General features: G+C 45.6%; 1 protein-coding gene across 4 annotated transcripts in view; it reads left to right on the top strand.

Annotated features, from left to right (window-relative positions):
- Window positions 1-3,549: 3,549 nt before the first annotated feature.
- The window catches only part of cunh5orf22 (chromosome unknown C5orf22 homolog), a 15,133-nt gene continuing 5,667 nt past the window's right edge, over window positions 3,550-13,015 (top strand). Inside the window, exons 1-6 of one of the 4 annotated variants that reach the window (XM_005754667.1) lie at window positions 3,550-3,866; window positions 5,441-5,586; window positions 7,432-7,581; window positions 7,666-7,799; window positions 8,324-8,637; window positions 11,223-11,285. In XM_005754667.1, coding sequence (XP_005754724.1) covers window positions 3,798-3,866; window positions 5,441-5,586; window positions 7,432-7,581; window positions 7,666-7,799; window positions 8,324-8,637; window positions 11,223-11,285 — 876 coding nt within the window. In that variant the 5' untranslated portion in view covers window positions 3,550-3,797. Of the gene's footprint in view, window positions 3,867-4,491; window positions 4,566-5,440; window positions 5,587-5,831; window positions 5,943-7,431; window positions 7,582-7,665; window positions 7,800-8,323; window positions 8,638-11,222; window positions 11,286-13,015 lie in introns of those variants that run through there. The other 3 variants (XM_005754669.1, XM_005754670.1, XM_005754668.1) reach the window with 3 other exon arrangements.

Below are 13,015 nucleotides of genomic sequence, written 5' to 3'. Positions count from 1 at the left end.
TGAAAAAAGTAATCAGATTACAGTAACGCGTTACAAGTAACGTGTTACTGCCCATCTCTGGTCACATCTCACTTTGTGACTGGGCTCCCACATCTGGGTAAAGGAGGTCCCCATCAGCAGCTCAGCTGGGGTCAGACCTGTGGCTGTAGGAAAACAGTAAAGTTTCTGTTCTAGTAAAAATGTTCCTCCACCTTTTTTCACAGTGTCTCCACTGCACCATTCTGCCATTGGAGGCAGGAAAAAGTACGATAGCTTACTAAGTTAAAAATTTGACTTAATAGTTCTGATATATAATAATGGATTTCTATACATTTTATATCAGATTAAAACTTTGGTTGTAAGATTCAGATAATTATTTATTAAAAGCTCGACATGAGAGTAAGAAAGAAAAGTATGTCTTTGTGCCCTCTTTCCCTGTTCATGCCCTATCGGCCCCCCTGGCTAAACTTTGCTAGATCCGCCCCTGCACAGTTACAGCCGTCAGCTGTAGAAAAAGATCCTGGTGTAGAAAGTAATATTAAATAAATTCTAACAGCAGCTTATCAAGCTTAAATCTGCTGCTGTTATTTATCTGCTGGGATAGTGAAAACTTCTGTTTACGTTTGTTAGTCACTTGGCTATGATAGTAAAGAGTAGACACTGATGTAGCTGACTGGATCTTCTGGACTGTGTTCAGCACAATATTAATTAGTCATTGTCAATTGTTGATTTGTCCTGTTCTCATTGTATGACAAATTATGATGGCAGTTTGTTAGCTGATTGCATACTATGCATACTCTCTCTCTCTTCATATATGTGTGTACCGGGGTGGCGGGGGCGCCAGAGGGAGTGTTTCCCTGAGGGGCACCAAACAGGCTAGGACCTCCACTGGCAAAGGGCCTTTGTGACATTCATTAGTGCCCTCACTGACACACAAAACAAAAAAACAACTACACGACAGGCTAACTGTACACTCCACGCCAAACGTCACAAATCTCCCACATCTAAAAACTCTCTCTCTCGCTCTGTCTCGCTGTCTTTACCGTCACTCCCAAAACTTTCCCCTCTTCCCAAACAACCAAATCCCACGTGTTGACTTTTATATGTTTAGAAATGGTTTTCATGCAGCCCCATGAAGAAGTCTTAACTCGGATGGAGCATAAACGGGGTGCAGTCTGTCACAGGGCTACGACACAGACGACCATTCATGATCTACAATCACCAGTTAACCCAACCCCACTAACTGCATGTCTCTGCTCTCTGGGAGGAAGCCGGAGAGAACAAACACGGACAACAGGAGAAGCTCAGGACCTTCTTGCTGTGGGGCAGCAGTGCGAACCACCAACCACACAAATAAAAACAAGAAAACAAAAATCAGACACTTCTGCCTCATCCTGCCCAGAATCAACATCAGGACCATTTGTTTTTTTCACCAACAGACACAAGATGAGGACGTCTCCAACTAAAACGGCTTCTTTCAGTATTAGTTCAGTGCTAACGTCTGGCCTGTATTCACAAAGCTTTCTCCTGCTACCAGTAGCTGCTTGGCCAGAAGAGAGATCATTCTAAAAATGCCTCAGCAGTGGGATTGTTGCTACTATTGGACTCGGTCTGCTGTGGGGTTTAAAACTACAGCCTCCATAGCTGACCACAAGAGGAGATGGACGGATGTCCACCTGACACCCAGCAGCCTGAAGCTGTACGAGCCACAGAAAGGACGAGGGTGAGGATCCAGGACGAAGCACGGAGCGCCAGGAACACAGCGCCCCCTAGATCAGCTGCTCCATGAAACCCTGAGGCAGTAGGGCTGGGAAACAAAGTCCGGACAGCACTGTGATGTTCTGTATGCAGATATCGATACAGGGACATCAGTAACTCTGGGAGTACTCAGTCAGGACAATCACACCACACTGGACACTGAGTTAAGTTACAGAGGGTGGTGCTAGCAACATGTGACCCATCACATGGATGGATATATTGCTCCGTCTGCACCGCCTACATGCAGCTCAACTCTAAAACATGTTTCACCTCCACTGATACGAAGACAGAAAATCAGAACACCTGCATCTATAACTCTTTATTCTGTTAACTATGCAATTGTATTCTTTTATTTAACTGTACTCCTGATTCTGCCTCAGCTTCATCTCACAGAACTTTTTCAGCTTCTATTTATTTTATTGAACGATTCTGCTTAGGCTGACTTATGTTTGTTACCGTAGGTGTGTGACACTATGTTTTCCAGCTTTAGGGATAAATACCGTACATTTATCACGCCTGAAAGATTTACACTAAGAACCAAAAGGCCAAAAAAGCACTTCTTCAGAGGAATAAGACGAGGAAGCTACTAACAACATGGACCTGAAAGTAGTGCTCAGAGTTTGGGCCAAAGTTCGACAGCGTTGACGAGTGCCGGGGTAAAGAGGCTAACTCTGTGCTCTGGAAAACAGCAGAAGGCGTGCCAATCGAGAGCAATGACAGTGATTCTAAAGCCGGACAAACGTCTAATGCAGTGGAACCCCGACTTACAAAGACCCCATTTAACGAAACATTCAAGTTACGAAGGAATTCAATATTGCTGCCCGTGGTGCAGCAAAACGCCCACGATGCCTTCCGAATCATGTGATAACCCCTTGGCTGTCGCACTTGCTGTTCCACGTGAAAGACGTATTGTTGTTGCAGCGCTATTTCGTGTGCTTTACGTTTGCAATTAGCCTATCGTTCATTGATAATGGGGCATGGGGTGGCAAGTGCCCCCCTAAAATGATCTCTTGCCACCCCATGCCACCCTTCTAGATCTGCCCCTGCTGCGATAGCTTCCTTGGAGATGAAATGCTGGTTTGGTAGCGCTCCAGATGCTCAACTAGACCACCGACAGGCACTCCGCAGCCACTCTATCACGTGATGCATACTGCTCCGACGTGCTAAGGTGATGAGCAGCCAGCTTTTGTGATATTTAATGGATCGGATTACATTCTTTTAATCAGAAAATGATGGTTTTGTTTAGAGCTCTGTCTAAACTTTGGTGCATGCAGTTTGAAGCCAAGCACAATTTATTTTAAAGACACATTCAGTTTGTCACTTAAAAAAATGTGTCAAAATTATGAGCTTTTAAATTAAAGGTTCAAAGTGACACTAAGGACATGCTCAGTCCTCCACTCTTGTTAGTGTGGGGTCATTGAAAAGCAGATGTCCTGTAGGACAACTTGAGGTAGCTTTGAACATGACTTTCACTTATCCCACTTCTGTGTCTCACAGTGTGGATGTGTGTGTCCAGACTTTGCTACGTTTGTAAGGAAAAGTCACATTATTTCTTTGAAAGTCGTGTACTTTGATTACCATTTTTATGCCTAAGCAATATAAAAAACAGCAAAATAATATAAACTGATTACAGTGGCTGACTCTTCTGTTTTATGACAAGCTTTGAGACTAGTGAGCTGTATTTGAGCCCACGGTACAACAACGTGGATGATGTGCTCAGTAAACTGTAAGGCAGGCATTTTGTGAACTGATGCTCTTGCGTTTGTGTTTCTGGGAGTTCCTTTTCAATAAAAACAAACGTTTAATGTTTTCTCCTCCGTTCGTCGCTGAATTTCTATATGCCGACTGGAATCGTTGCTCTATTGACTTGTTTCTACACGGACATATAAACAGTGCTGGTACGAGTTCCGCTGGTTCTGAGTCATAACTTGTTACTCGGTGGGAATTTCATACATTTCAAACCACCGTTTTCAGACTATTTGCTGGAAACTAACGCAGTGCTAGCGACCTCCAATGAATCTACATACCGAGGGTTCAGACGTTAGCTCCCCGCGGCCAGAATGAGCTCTGTGCCGCTGAAGAGGACCTACAAGCAGCTGCCTGTTTGTGTTGTGGAGGACCACCACGACGTAAGCCGTGTGAACACAGCAGCGAAACACAACCACATAGTTCTGCTAAAGCTAACGAACGAGACGTTAGCCGGCGTCTCGTTCTTATAACAACAGTGGACCTCCGTTTGTATATGAACGAGATAAATCCTCCCAGTGTTCAGAAACAGATTAATGTTGATTATTCATATCATATTACAGTCAGACAAATGGTGAGCTGATGAACTCATAGATTTGTGTTTCTTATCAGTCACGGTCAGGTCCGTCCACGTGACACTCATGACGTCACTGGAGTAAAAACTGAAGTTGTTATAGAGAATTTTTATTATTGTTACAGATGCATTATTGTGTATTTTATAACTTTGCACAACTTTATCTAGTTTACTTTGTCTTAACTGCTAAAACACTGAATCCCATTCTATGAACGAAATAGTGATTTGTCCATTTAGAGCCGGTTACTCCTTTGGCAAAACCTTAAATATGTCTTTTGGAGTTGAGCAGTCTCATCTGCTCTTGTAGCGTCCGAGCTCGCTCACTCAGATTCCGGGTGAAGCACTTTGTCATCTGCAGGAAATAGGATTGTTCAACATAACAGGCAAACCCATCACACCATCTGCAGACGCAGGTTTCTCACTGGAGCTCGATCAGGAGTCGTAACAGCATGTCTCCACACTGCTTTTCATCACTACCAGTATGAAGGAATCCACTCAGTGACATAATGTGAGATATGAATGTCTAAATCAAAACAAAGAATAAGGACTGTTTCTTGTGGTTGTTGGTTGTTTGTTGTGTTCTGGTCCTTCACACAGACACAGTCTGGGTTCTCCTCTCCTTAACAGACTCATGGTGAACATGGACGGTATATCCTTGGTTTTTAGCATAGCCATAGCAACAGCAGCTTGTTTAGCCAGTGTGGTCTAATCTACTGCCCAGGTTTATGTTTTGTTGTTGAAAAACACACACAAGGAAACCAACATATAGCTGAGTGAGCCGAACACTTTTTCACTGATCTCACACTGGAATGTTTTTACAGTTAGTACACTGGCATCGTTTATCATCATTGACAACAACAATCTCGTGACTGCTTGTAGACAAAGCTAAGCAGAGTGCGTATGGGAGTTTCTTGCATATTCAGTCAGCTTTGAAATGATCACAGTGGTTCTTACTGACTCGCACTGCGCCAAGCATGTGAAGCAGTCGTGTAGTGAGTCAGGTTTGTCCATTGGCTGGCATCAGTCAGCGAGGGCTAGAACAGACCAGGCTCATTATATGAACCTCTGTAATAATCCTGCGTTACTTATTTGGCTACATTTTCATCTCATTGTGCTTGAAGCAGGAGAAGTTCGGCCACAGCAGGACTGACCCGAGGCACATCATTTTGAGGGGTTGCAAAGTTAAACGTGTAAATGATTCCATGCTGTGCTTTTGTTTCTCATGTTCAGCAGTGTAATCTGATCCTGTAACGTAGAAATGTTCACGAATGATGTCAGTCATGTTGAAATCCTTTCCAAAGAAGATTTTGTGCTTTTAATGATAATATTAAAATTATCGTTCACATTAGCTTCACATTGCTAATCTTACTGTTTCTCAACCAGGTGGTGTGTCACATCTACCGGGCCATAGCTTCGAGGCATCTGCCAATGAAGAACATAAAGATGATTCATTTGGACTCCCACCCTGACCTCCTCATCCCTGTCAACATGTCTGCTGACATAGTGTTTGACAAGGAGAAGCTGTTCGGGTACGTTATGGGTCAAACTGTGGCTTGTGTTGGTCAAAGCTCCTCGTAGGTGAGAGCTGGAAGAAAGTATGAGACGTAAACATTAACTAGACGTGCTTCAGGTGATGACGTGATATTAGTCTCTGCACATGTTTACAACAAGATGTGAAGGAAGGCGACTTCTAAAAGAGGCGCAGTCGTGTTCTCAGCACTTGACTAATGTTGGCTGTGAGTGTGACTAAGTGACGGCTACGATCTACCTACAGTTTGCTCCCACAAGGAGTCCAGAGTCCCTCAGATGGGGACTGAAAATGCTCCAAACATGGAAACAAACCAACCGGACCACAGAAGGCGCGACAATCTGCTCGTTCTTTCAGGTCAGCATTGTGGAAGTGTTCAGGGTGAGGGTCCAGGATTAGACTGATGCAGATATATAACTACATGCAGCCTTTCAGTAGGAAGTACATCTGTGTGAGTTGGGCCATGTTTACATGTGTAAAGCACAAAGTCTTGGTTAATATTGTAGCAGTTTGATCCGTATGCTGAGCTCTGACAGCCAATGAAAGGTCCCTGTTAGGTGGTGTGGAGGAGTGTTTGCCTCCTCATCTCCTCTGCTGGTGCCTCATGACAATAGTCACACTTAGCATTGTGAGGTATGTCATTACTGCCCACAGCTCCTGGAAAAGGATGGAAAATACCAGTAAATGCCTGCACATGTAAGTGTGACTGTGGGTATATGTGCAGGCACGGGGGGTTAAATTCAGATGTTTGAACAGAAAACAAGACGCTTCCTCTGGTCACCAGTCTGTCACTGGGACAACCACCAGTGTCTTTGACTGTGGGACAGAACCACCACAGCACGAGTCGCAGCCAGCACCTTGTTGCAGTGAGGCAGTAGTGCGAACCACTGCACCGCTTGTTCTCTGTGTTTTTGCAGCAGGAGTGTTGGTGGGAGCTCTTCAAACAACACGTCACACGTCGTGGTGAATGAATGAGCCTGATATGTAAAATGATTTAAATAATAAATTAGTCAATCATTCGTAATGAATAATCTTCTTTATTGTTCCGTTAAAACAAAGTGAAATCGACTTTTTGCCTGGATATAAGCTTGTAAGACTCGCTTCCACAGACAGTTTTGCGGTGAAAAGTTCAGCTTACAAATGCTCACATTACAGATGTGCTGCTCAAATTCATTGTTGGAAATAGAAGCTACAGACGTTTGGAAGCAGGTTAGGAACAGGAGAGACGATCAGTCTGCAGCAGTATGGAGCGCAGTCGTGATGACGTGTAGAGAAGCTCTTCTTTGGATAAACAGTAAACGTATCATATGGTGCCAAGAGAGGAGCCGTTGTACTGTATGAGGTGGTCAGGAGTGAGGGTGGTGTGGGACGTGCATGAGGACAGCCTCCGTGGAGCCGCTGCGAGGGGTCAAGGGTGATCTGTGACAGCAGGGTAGCAACAAGAGTGACAGGGAAGCTTCACAACACGCTATGATGCTGTGTGATGGAGGAGGGCGTTGGGTGTAGAGCAGGGGTGGGCAACTCCAGGCCTGGAGGCCCGGTGTCCTGCAGGTTTTAGATCGCACCCTGGGTCAACACACCTGAGTCACATGATTAGTTCATTAGCAGGCCTCTGGAGAACTTCAGATATGCTGAGGAGTCAGCTGTGCTGGATCACGGACACATCTAAAACCTGCAGGCCCTCCAGGCCTGGAGTTGCCCACCCCTGGTATAGAGTATGAGCTACAGCGACACCTGCAGGGAGCAGCTGAGAGACGTGAGCCCACTGCAGCCGTGGACTGTGTGGGTGGATGTGGGTGAACTGATATTTATGTCACCCCAATCTTGCATATTTTCCTTTTTTCAGTGAACTGAGTATAGAAAACTGGATAATGCCGATGGTGTACGCCGGTCACGTGTCCTCTGTGGTGTGGCTGCATCCATACTGGGCCCAGCAGATTAGAGAGGGAGAACACAGCATGACTGTGGGCAGAGACTCATCCACCACCACCATCAGGTAGGACAGGAAGAAGAACGGTACAGCAAGAGACATCTCTGTCCCTCCTTGATCTCCTGTCTTCGTCCTCTCCTGTCTCTGCAGAGTGACCAGTACAGACAACTACTTCCTCAGCGATGGTCTTTATGTGTGCGAGGAGCAGCTGGACAACCCAAAGCATTTCAGCCTGAGCGTGATCCGAGTCGATCCCGTCAGAGCAGGTCACGGCTCGCTGACAGGTACTGCGTGTGATGGTGGCGACACATCTCAAAAAAGTTGCAACAGAGGCAGCAAAAGGCTGGAAAATGAAGTAGTACTAGAACGATGCAGCTGGAGGTGCTGGGTGACACGACCGGGGAGAGCAGAGGTTCACCAGTCTGGGAGAAACTGTTCGGAATAATGTTCGTCTACATAAAATCACAAAGACTGTCTTATAATACTGTCGAAATACTGTGAGGATCTGCAGAAGTGGCTGATCTTTGGGCCTTCAGGCACCTCTGCATTAAACCAGGCCTCATTCAGAAATGTCTCCTCTGGGCTGCTGCTCATTTATAATGGGATGAGACGAATCAAACTGTGTCATCCTGACTGGAAAACCCTGCATTCCTTAAACTAAAGATCAAAGAGACCATCTGAGCTCGTGTTTGGATATGTTTACTTTGCTCTTGATGAGATTTGGAGTTTGCATGTGGTAACAGCAGAGGGCGCTGCTATTGTTCATTTGAACCTTTCTTCTACTTGTTGATCTGACATTTAATTTCAGAGCAGAGAACAGAAAAGGACACAGAGGAATGTTCAGTCAAAAGAGCGCGAGCAGAGCGGAGGAAGTCCGGAGAATCCAGCAGCTCACAGCCTCCGTCAGCAAACACTGACTCGCTGCAACCAGCAGAGGGCAGCACAGCCGAGGATGGAGCTGACGGCGATGGCGCAGGAGGAGGCGGTGTCGACGATGAAGGATCAACCAGCTACATCGTGAAGAGAATATCTTCATTTGTAAGTGAGACGGAGCCGTACATTCTGGACGTCGACCTGGATTTCTTCTCCTGTAAGAACCCGTTCAAAGAACTGTACACACAGGTACGCGTCCAGTGCTGCTTCCTCAGGGACTGAATGAAACGCTGTTTCAGCTTCTGCTCATAAGCTCGTTTTACTGTGAAACATTGTTATTGGTCTGTTGAATTAAATTCGTCTCTTAAACAACAACATCAGTTTAAACAATAGCAAATATGAAACGAGCTCATGGGTTAAGATTGTAAACAACAATAATGATGATGAAAGATTTTACAGGGGAAAGGTATGTTCTGGCCTCCAGTTTGGATTCCAGTAAGATTAGACTGTGAGACAGATGAGAGTGCCGGGCGCCTCTGAGGTGTGTCTGAGTGGATTGAACTACAGTGGAACCCGACTTACGAAATAAATTCCTTCCAGAGGGTCTTTCGTAAGTCAGAATTTTTGTAAGTCGAGGCACCTTTTCCATCGCCCTTTGAGTGAGGCGCTGCTGGCTGAAGACGAAGTTCTTGGTGGAGGAAGACCTCGCTCACATTTATCAATTTCTCTCTTTGTTTCCATCGAGAGCACTTCACGCTTCTTCTTTTCACTCCAATCACTTGAAGTTTTTTCAGCCCCATTATCAATGAACGATAGGCTAATTGCAAACGTAAAGCACACGAAATAGCGCTGCAACAACAATACGTCTTTCACGTGGAACAGCAAGTGCGACAGCCATGGGGTTATCACATGATTCGGAAGGCATCGTGGGCGTTTTGCTGCACCACGGGCAGCAATATTGAATTCCTTCGTAACTTGAATGTTTCGTTAAATGGGGTCTTTGTAAGTCGGGGTTCCACTGCATTAGACGTTTGTCCGGCTTTAGAATCACTGTCATTGCTGTTGATTGGCACGCCTTCTGCTGTTTTCCAGAGCACAGAGTTAGCCTCTTTACCCCGGCAGTCGTCAACGCTGTCGAACTTTGGCCCAAACTCTGAGCACTACTTTCAGGTCCATGTTGTTAGTAGCTTCCTCGTCTTATTCCTCTGAAGAAGTGCTTTTTTGGCCTTTTGGTTCTTAGTGTAAATCTTTCAGGCGTGATAAATGTACGGTATTTATCCCTAAAGCTGGAAAACATAGTGTCACACGCCTACGGTAACAAACATAAGTCAGCCTAAGCAGAATCGTTCAATAAAATAAATAGAAGCTGAAAAAGTTCTGTGAGATGAAGCTGAGGCAGAATCAGGAGTACAGTTAAATAAAAGAATATAATTGCATAGTTAACAGAATAAAGAGTTATAGATGCAGGTGTTCTGATTTTCTGTCTTCGTATCAGTGGAGGTGAAACATGTTTTAGAGTTGAGCTGCATGTAGGCGGTGCAGACGGAGCAATATATCCATCCATGTGATGGGTCACATGTTGCTAGCACCACCCTCTGTAACTTAACTCAGTGTCCAGTGTGGTGTGATTGTCCTGACTGAGTACTCCCAGAGTTACTGATGTCCCTGTATCGATATCTGCATACAGAACATCACAGTGCTGTCCGGACTTTGTTTCCCAGCCCTACTGCCTCAGGGTTTCATGGAGCAGCTGATCTAGGGGGCGCTGTGTTCCTGGCGCTCCGTGCTTCGTCCTGGATCCTCACCCTCGTTCTTTCTGTGGCTCGTACAGCTTCAGGCTGCTGGGTGTCAGGTGGACATCCGTCCATCTCCTCTTGTGGTCAGCTATGGAGGCTGTAGTTTTAAACCCCACAGCAGACCGAGTCCAATAGTAGCAACAATCCCACTGCTGAGGCATTTTTAGAATGATCTCTCTTCTGGCCAAGCAGCTACTGGTAGCAGGAGAAAGCTTTGTGAATACAGGCCAGACGTTAGCACTGAACTAATACTGAAAGAAGCCGTTTTAGTTGGAGACGTCCTCATCTTGTGTCTGTTGGTGAAAAAAACAAATGGTCCTGATGTTGATTCTGGGCAGGATGAGGCAGAAGTGTCTGATTTTTGTTTTCTTGTTTTTATTTGTGTGGTTGGTGGTTCGCACTGCTGCCCCACAGCAAGAAGGTCCTGAGCTTCTCCTGTTGTCCGTGTTTGTTCTCTCTGGCTTCCTCCCAGAGAGCAGAGACATGCAGTTAGTGGGGTTGGGTTAACTGGTGATTGTAGATCATGAATGGTCGTCTGTGTCGTAGCCCTGTGACAGACTGCACCCCGTTTATGCTCCATCCGAGTTAAGACTTCTTCATGGGGCTGCATGAAAACCATTTCTAAACATATAGATTTAATGAACCTAGAACCAGACGAAGCAGCAGAAGAGAGTTCATTAATTAACCAATAAAAATGAACGTGTGGTACAAACCCTGTTAATGCGTTAAGCAGCCTCCTGCAGCACAGTCCACACACACTGGATCCATTCTGTCATGTAATGTGTTACACTGGCTGGGGCGGCTGTAGCTCAGGAGGTACAGCCCACCTACTGATCGCAAGGTCGGTGGTTCGATCCCTGGCTCCTCCAGTCTGCGTATCCTTGGGTAAGACAATAACCCCAAGTTGCTCTCCGACGCATCCATCGAGTGTGAGAATGGGTGTGATGGGTGAATGTGTGTATAAGAATCAGTCCATTTAAAACATCTGTTCATCTTCATTACACAGTCACCTCAGCTACATGCTGTCTGTTTGTCCAGGAGGAGTACGCCATCCTCCAGGAGCTCTACAGCTTCAGAGGGCCCCGCCTGGATGCTGATGAGGTGAAAAATCCTTTGAGTCACAACATTTCTCCACCAAGCATCCATACAGTCCATAGATATTTGTGAATGACACAGAAGAGAGTGAAACACAGACTTTAAACTTTAATTTAAGGGAATTAATAATAGTGTTAAAGAGGAATGTAAATTAGTACAGAACACACGTGTGAGTGAGGAAGACAGCAGAGCTGATTCCAAAAGTGTGTTTGTTGCTGTGGAGGAGTGGAGTGTGACGCTCCACTCATGTACAAATACACTTAACATCATCAACGACAGCACCGCGATGAATCCTGACCTGCTGCAGCTGATGCACGGCCGTAATGATGTCCCCACCTGTGACATGGGCGATGCATGATTAAAAGGTCCCTAAGAGACACTTAGGAGAAGCAGTAGCAATGTCTGCTGTATCCAGCAGGGGGAGCAGTGTGGAGGCGCATTCATTTACAGGCTTGTTGTATAGTTCTATAACTTTGTTCAGCTATTGGTATATCTGGAACACGTCCTCAGCCATCGATGTGTTTTACACTTTAATAAAATGAATCACATTAAATTTTTGCGTTACTGTTAAAATCCCATTTTTAAAAGAATGCAGTACAAGTTATCACAGTTTGCTGCTGCAGGGCAAACAGTCGGTATTTGCAGTGTTGGCCCCACCTCTGCAGTCTGCCCTGTCGATCAGCGTCTGACTCCTGACTGAGGTGATCCGTTCTTTAATCGAGGCTTGGAGTTCGTCACAGTTAGTGGGTCTTCGTTGTCTACCTGCCTCTGGAGGACTGGCCCAAAGTTTTCCGTTGGATTAAGGTCTGGGGAGTTTCCTGGGCCTGGACCAAACATTCAGTGTTTTATTCCCCGAGCCACTTGGTTATCACGTTGGCCTCACGGCCCCGCCATGTTTAAACAGGCTGTGTGTTCTTCGGCAGACTGTTCTTGGAAGAAGTTGCTGTGGGAGGATGTTTTGGTCCCGTTCTTTATTCATGGCTGTGTTTTTTGGCAAAATTGTGAGCGAGCCCACACATGAACGTTCTCAGGATGCTTTACTGTTGGCATGAGACAGGACTGATGGTGGCACTCACCTCTTCTTCTCCAGACAATCCTTTTTCCAGCTGCCCCGAACAATCAGAAAGCTGCGTCATCTGAGAAAAGGACTTCAGCCCAGTCCTCAGCAGCCCACTCGCTGAACCTTTTGCAGACTGTCGGTCTGTCCCTGATGGGCTTTTGGAGAGAAGTGGCTTCTTTGCTGCCCTCCTTGACACCAGGCATCCTCCAAAAGTCTTCGCCTCACTGTGCGTGCAGATGCACCCACAGCTGCCTGCTGCCATTCCTGAGCAAGCTCTGCGCTGGTGGCACTCTCATCCCATCTTTAGGAGACGGTCCTGGCGCCTGCTGGACTTTCTTGGGCTCTTTTTATGCAACACAGTGATGGCTGCACATGTTTATTTGCAGGTAACCATGGTTAACAGGAAGAACAATGATTTTGAGCATCACCCTCATTTTAGTGATAGCAGTCAGCATGACATGAGGATCTCCAGCCTGGTGCTCGTTAGTCTCAGCAGGTCCTTTTAGGCAAGGCAAGGCAAGGCAAGTTTATTTGTATAGCACAATTCAACAACAAGGTGATTCAAAGTGCTTTACAGAGACATTAGAAACAAGAACAAATAAAAAGCATGATTTAAAATTGATTAAAACAAGTAAATAAACAAACTAACTAATTAACAAACAAACAAACAAACAAA

This window comes from Pundamilia nyererei, unplaced genomic scaffold (genome assembly GCF_000239375.1).
Source record: "Pundamilia nyererei isolate P.nyererei 1_Seehausen unplaced genomic scaffold, PunNye1.0 scaffold00622, whole genome shotgun sequence".
Taxonomy (NCBI): domain Eukaryota; kingdom Metazoa; phylum Chordata; class Actinopteri; order Cichliformes; family Cichlidae; genus Pundamilia; species Pundamilia nyererei.
Note: the sequence above shows the minus strand (reverse complement) of the source record. Positions and strands in the feature narration are given on the sequence as shown.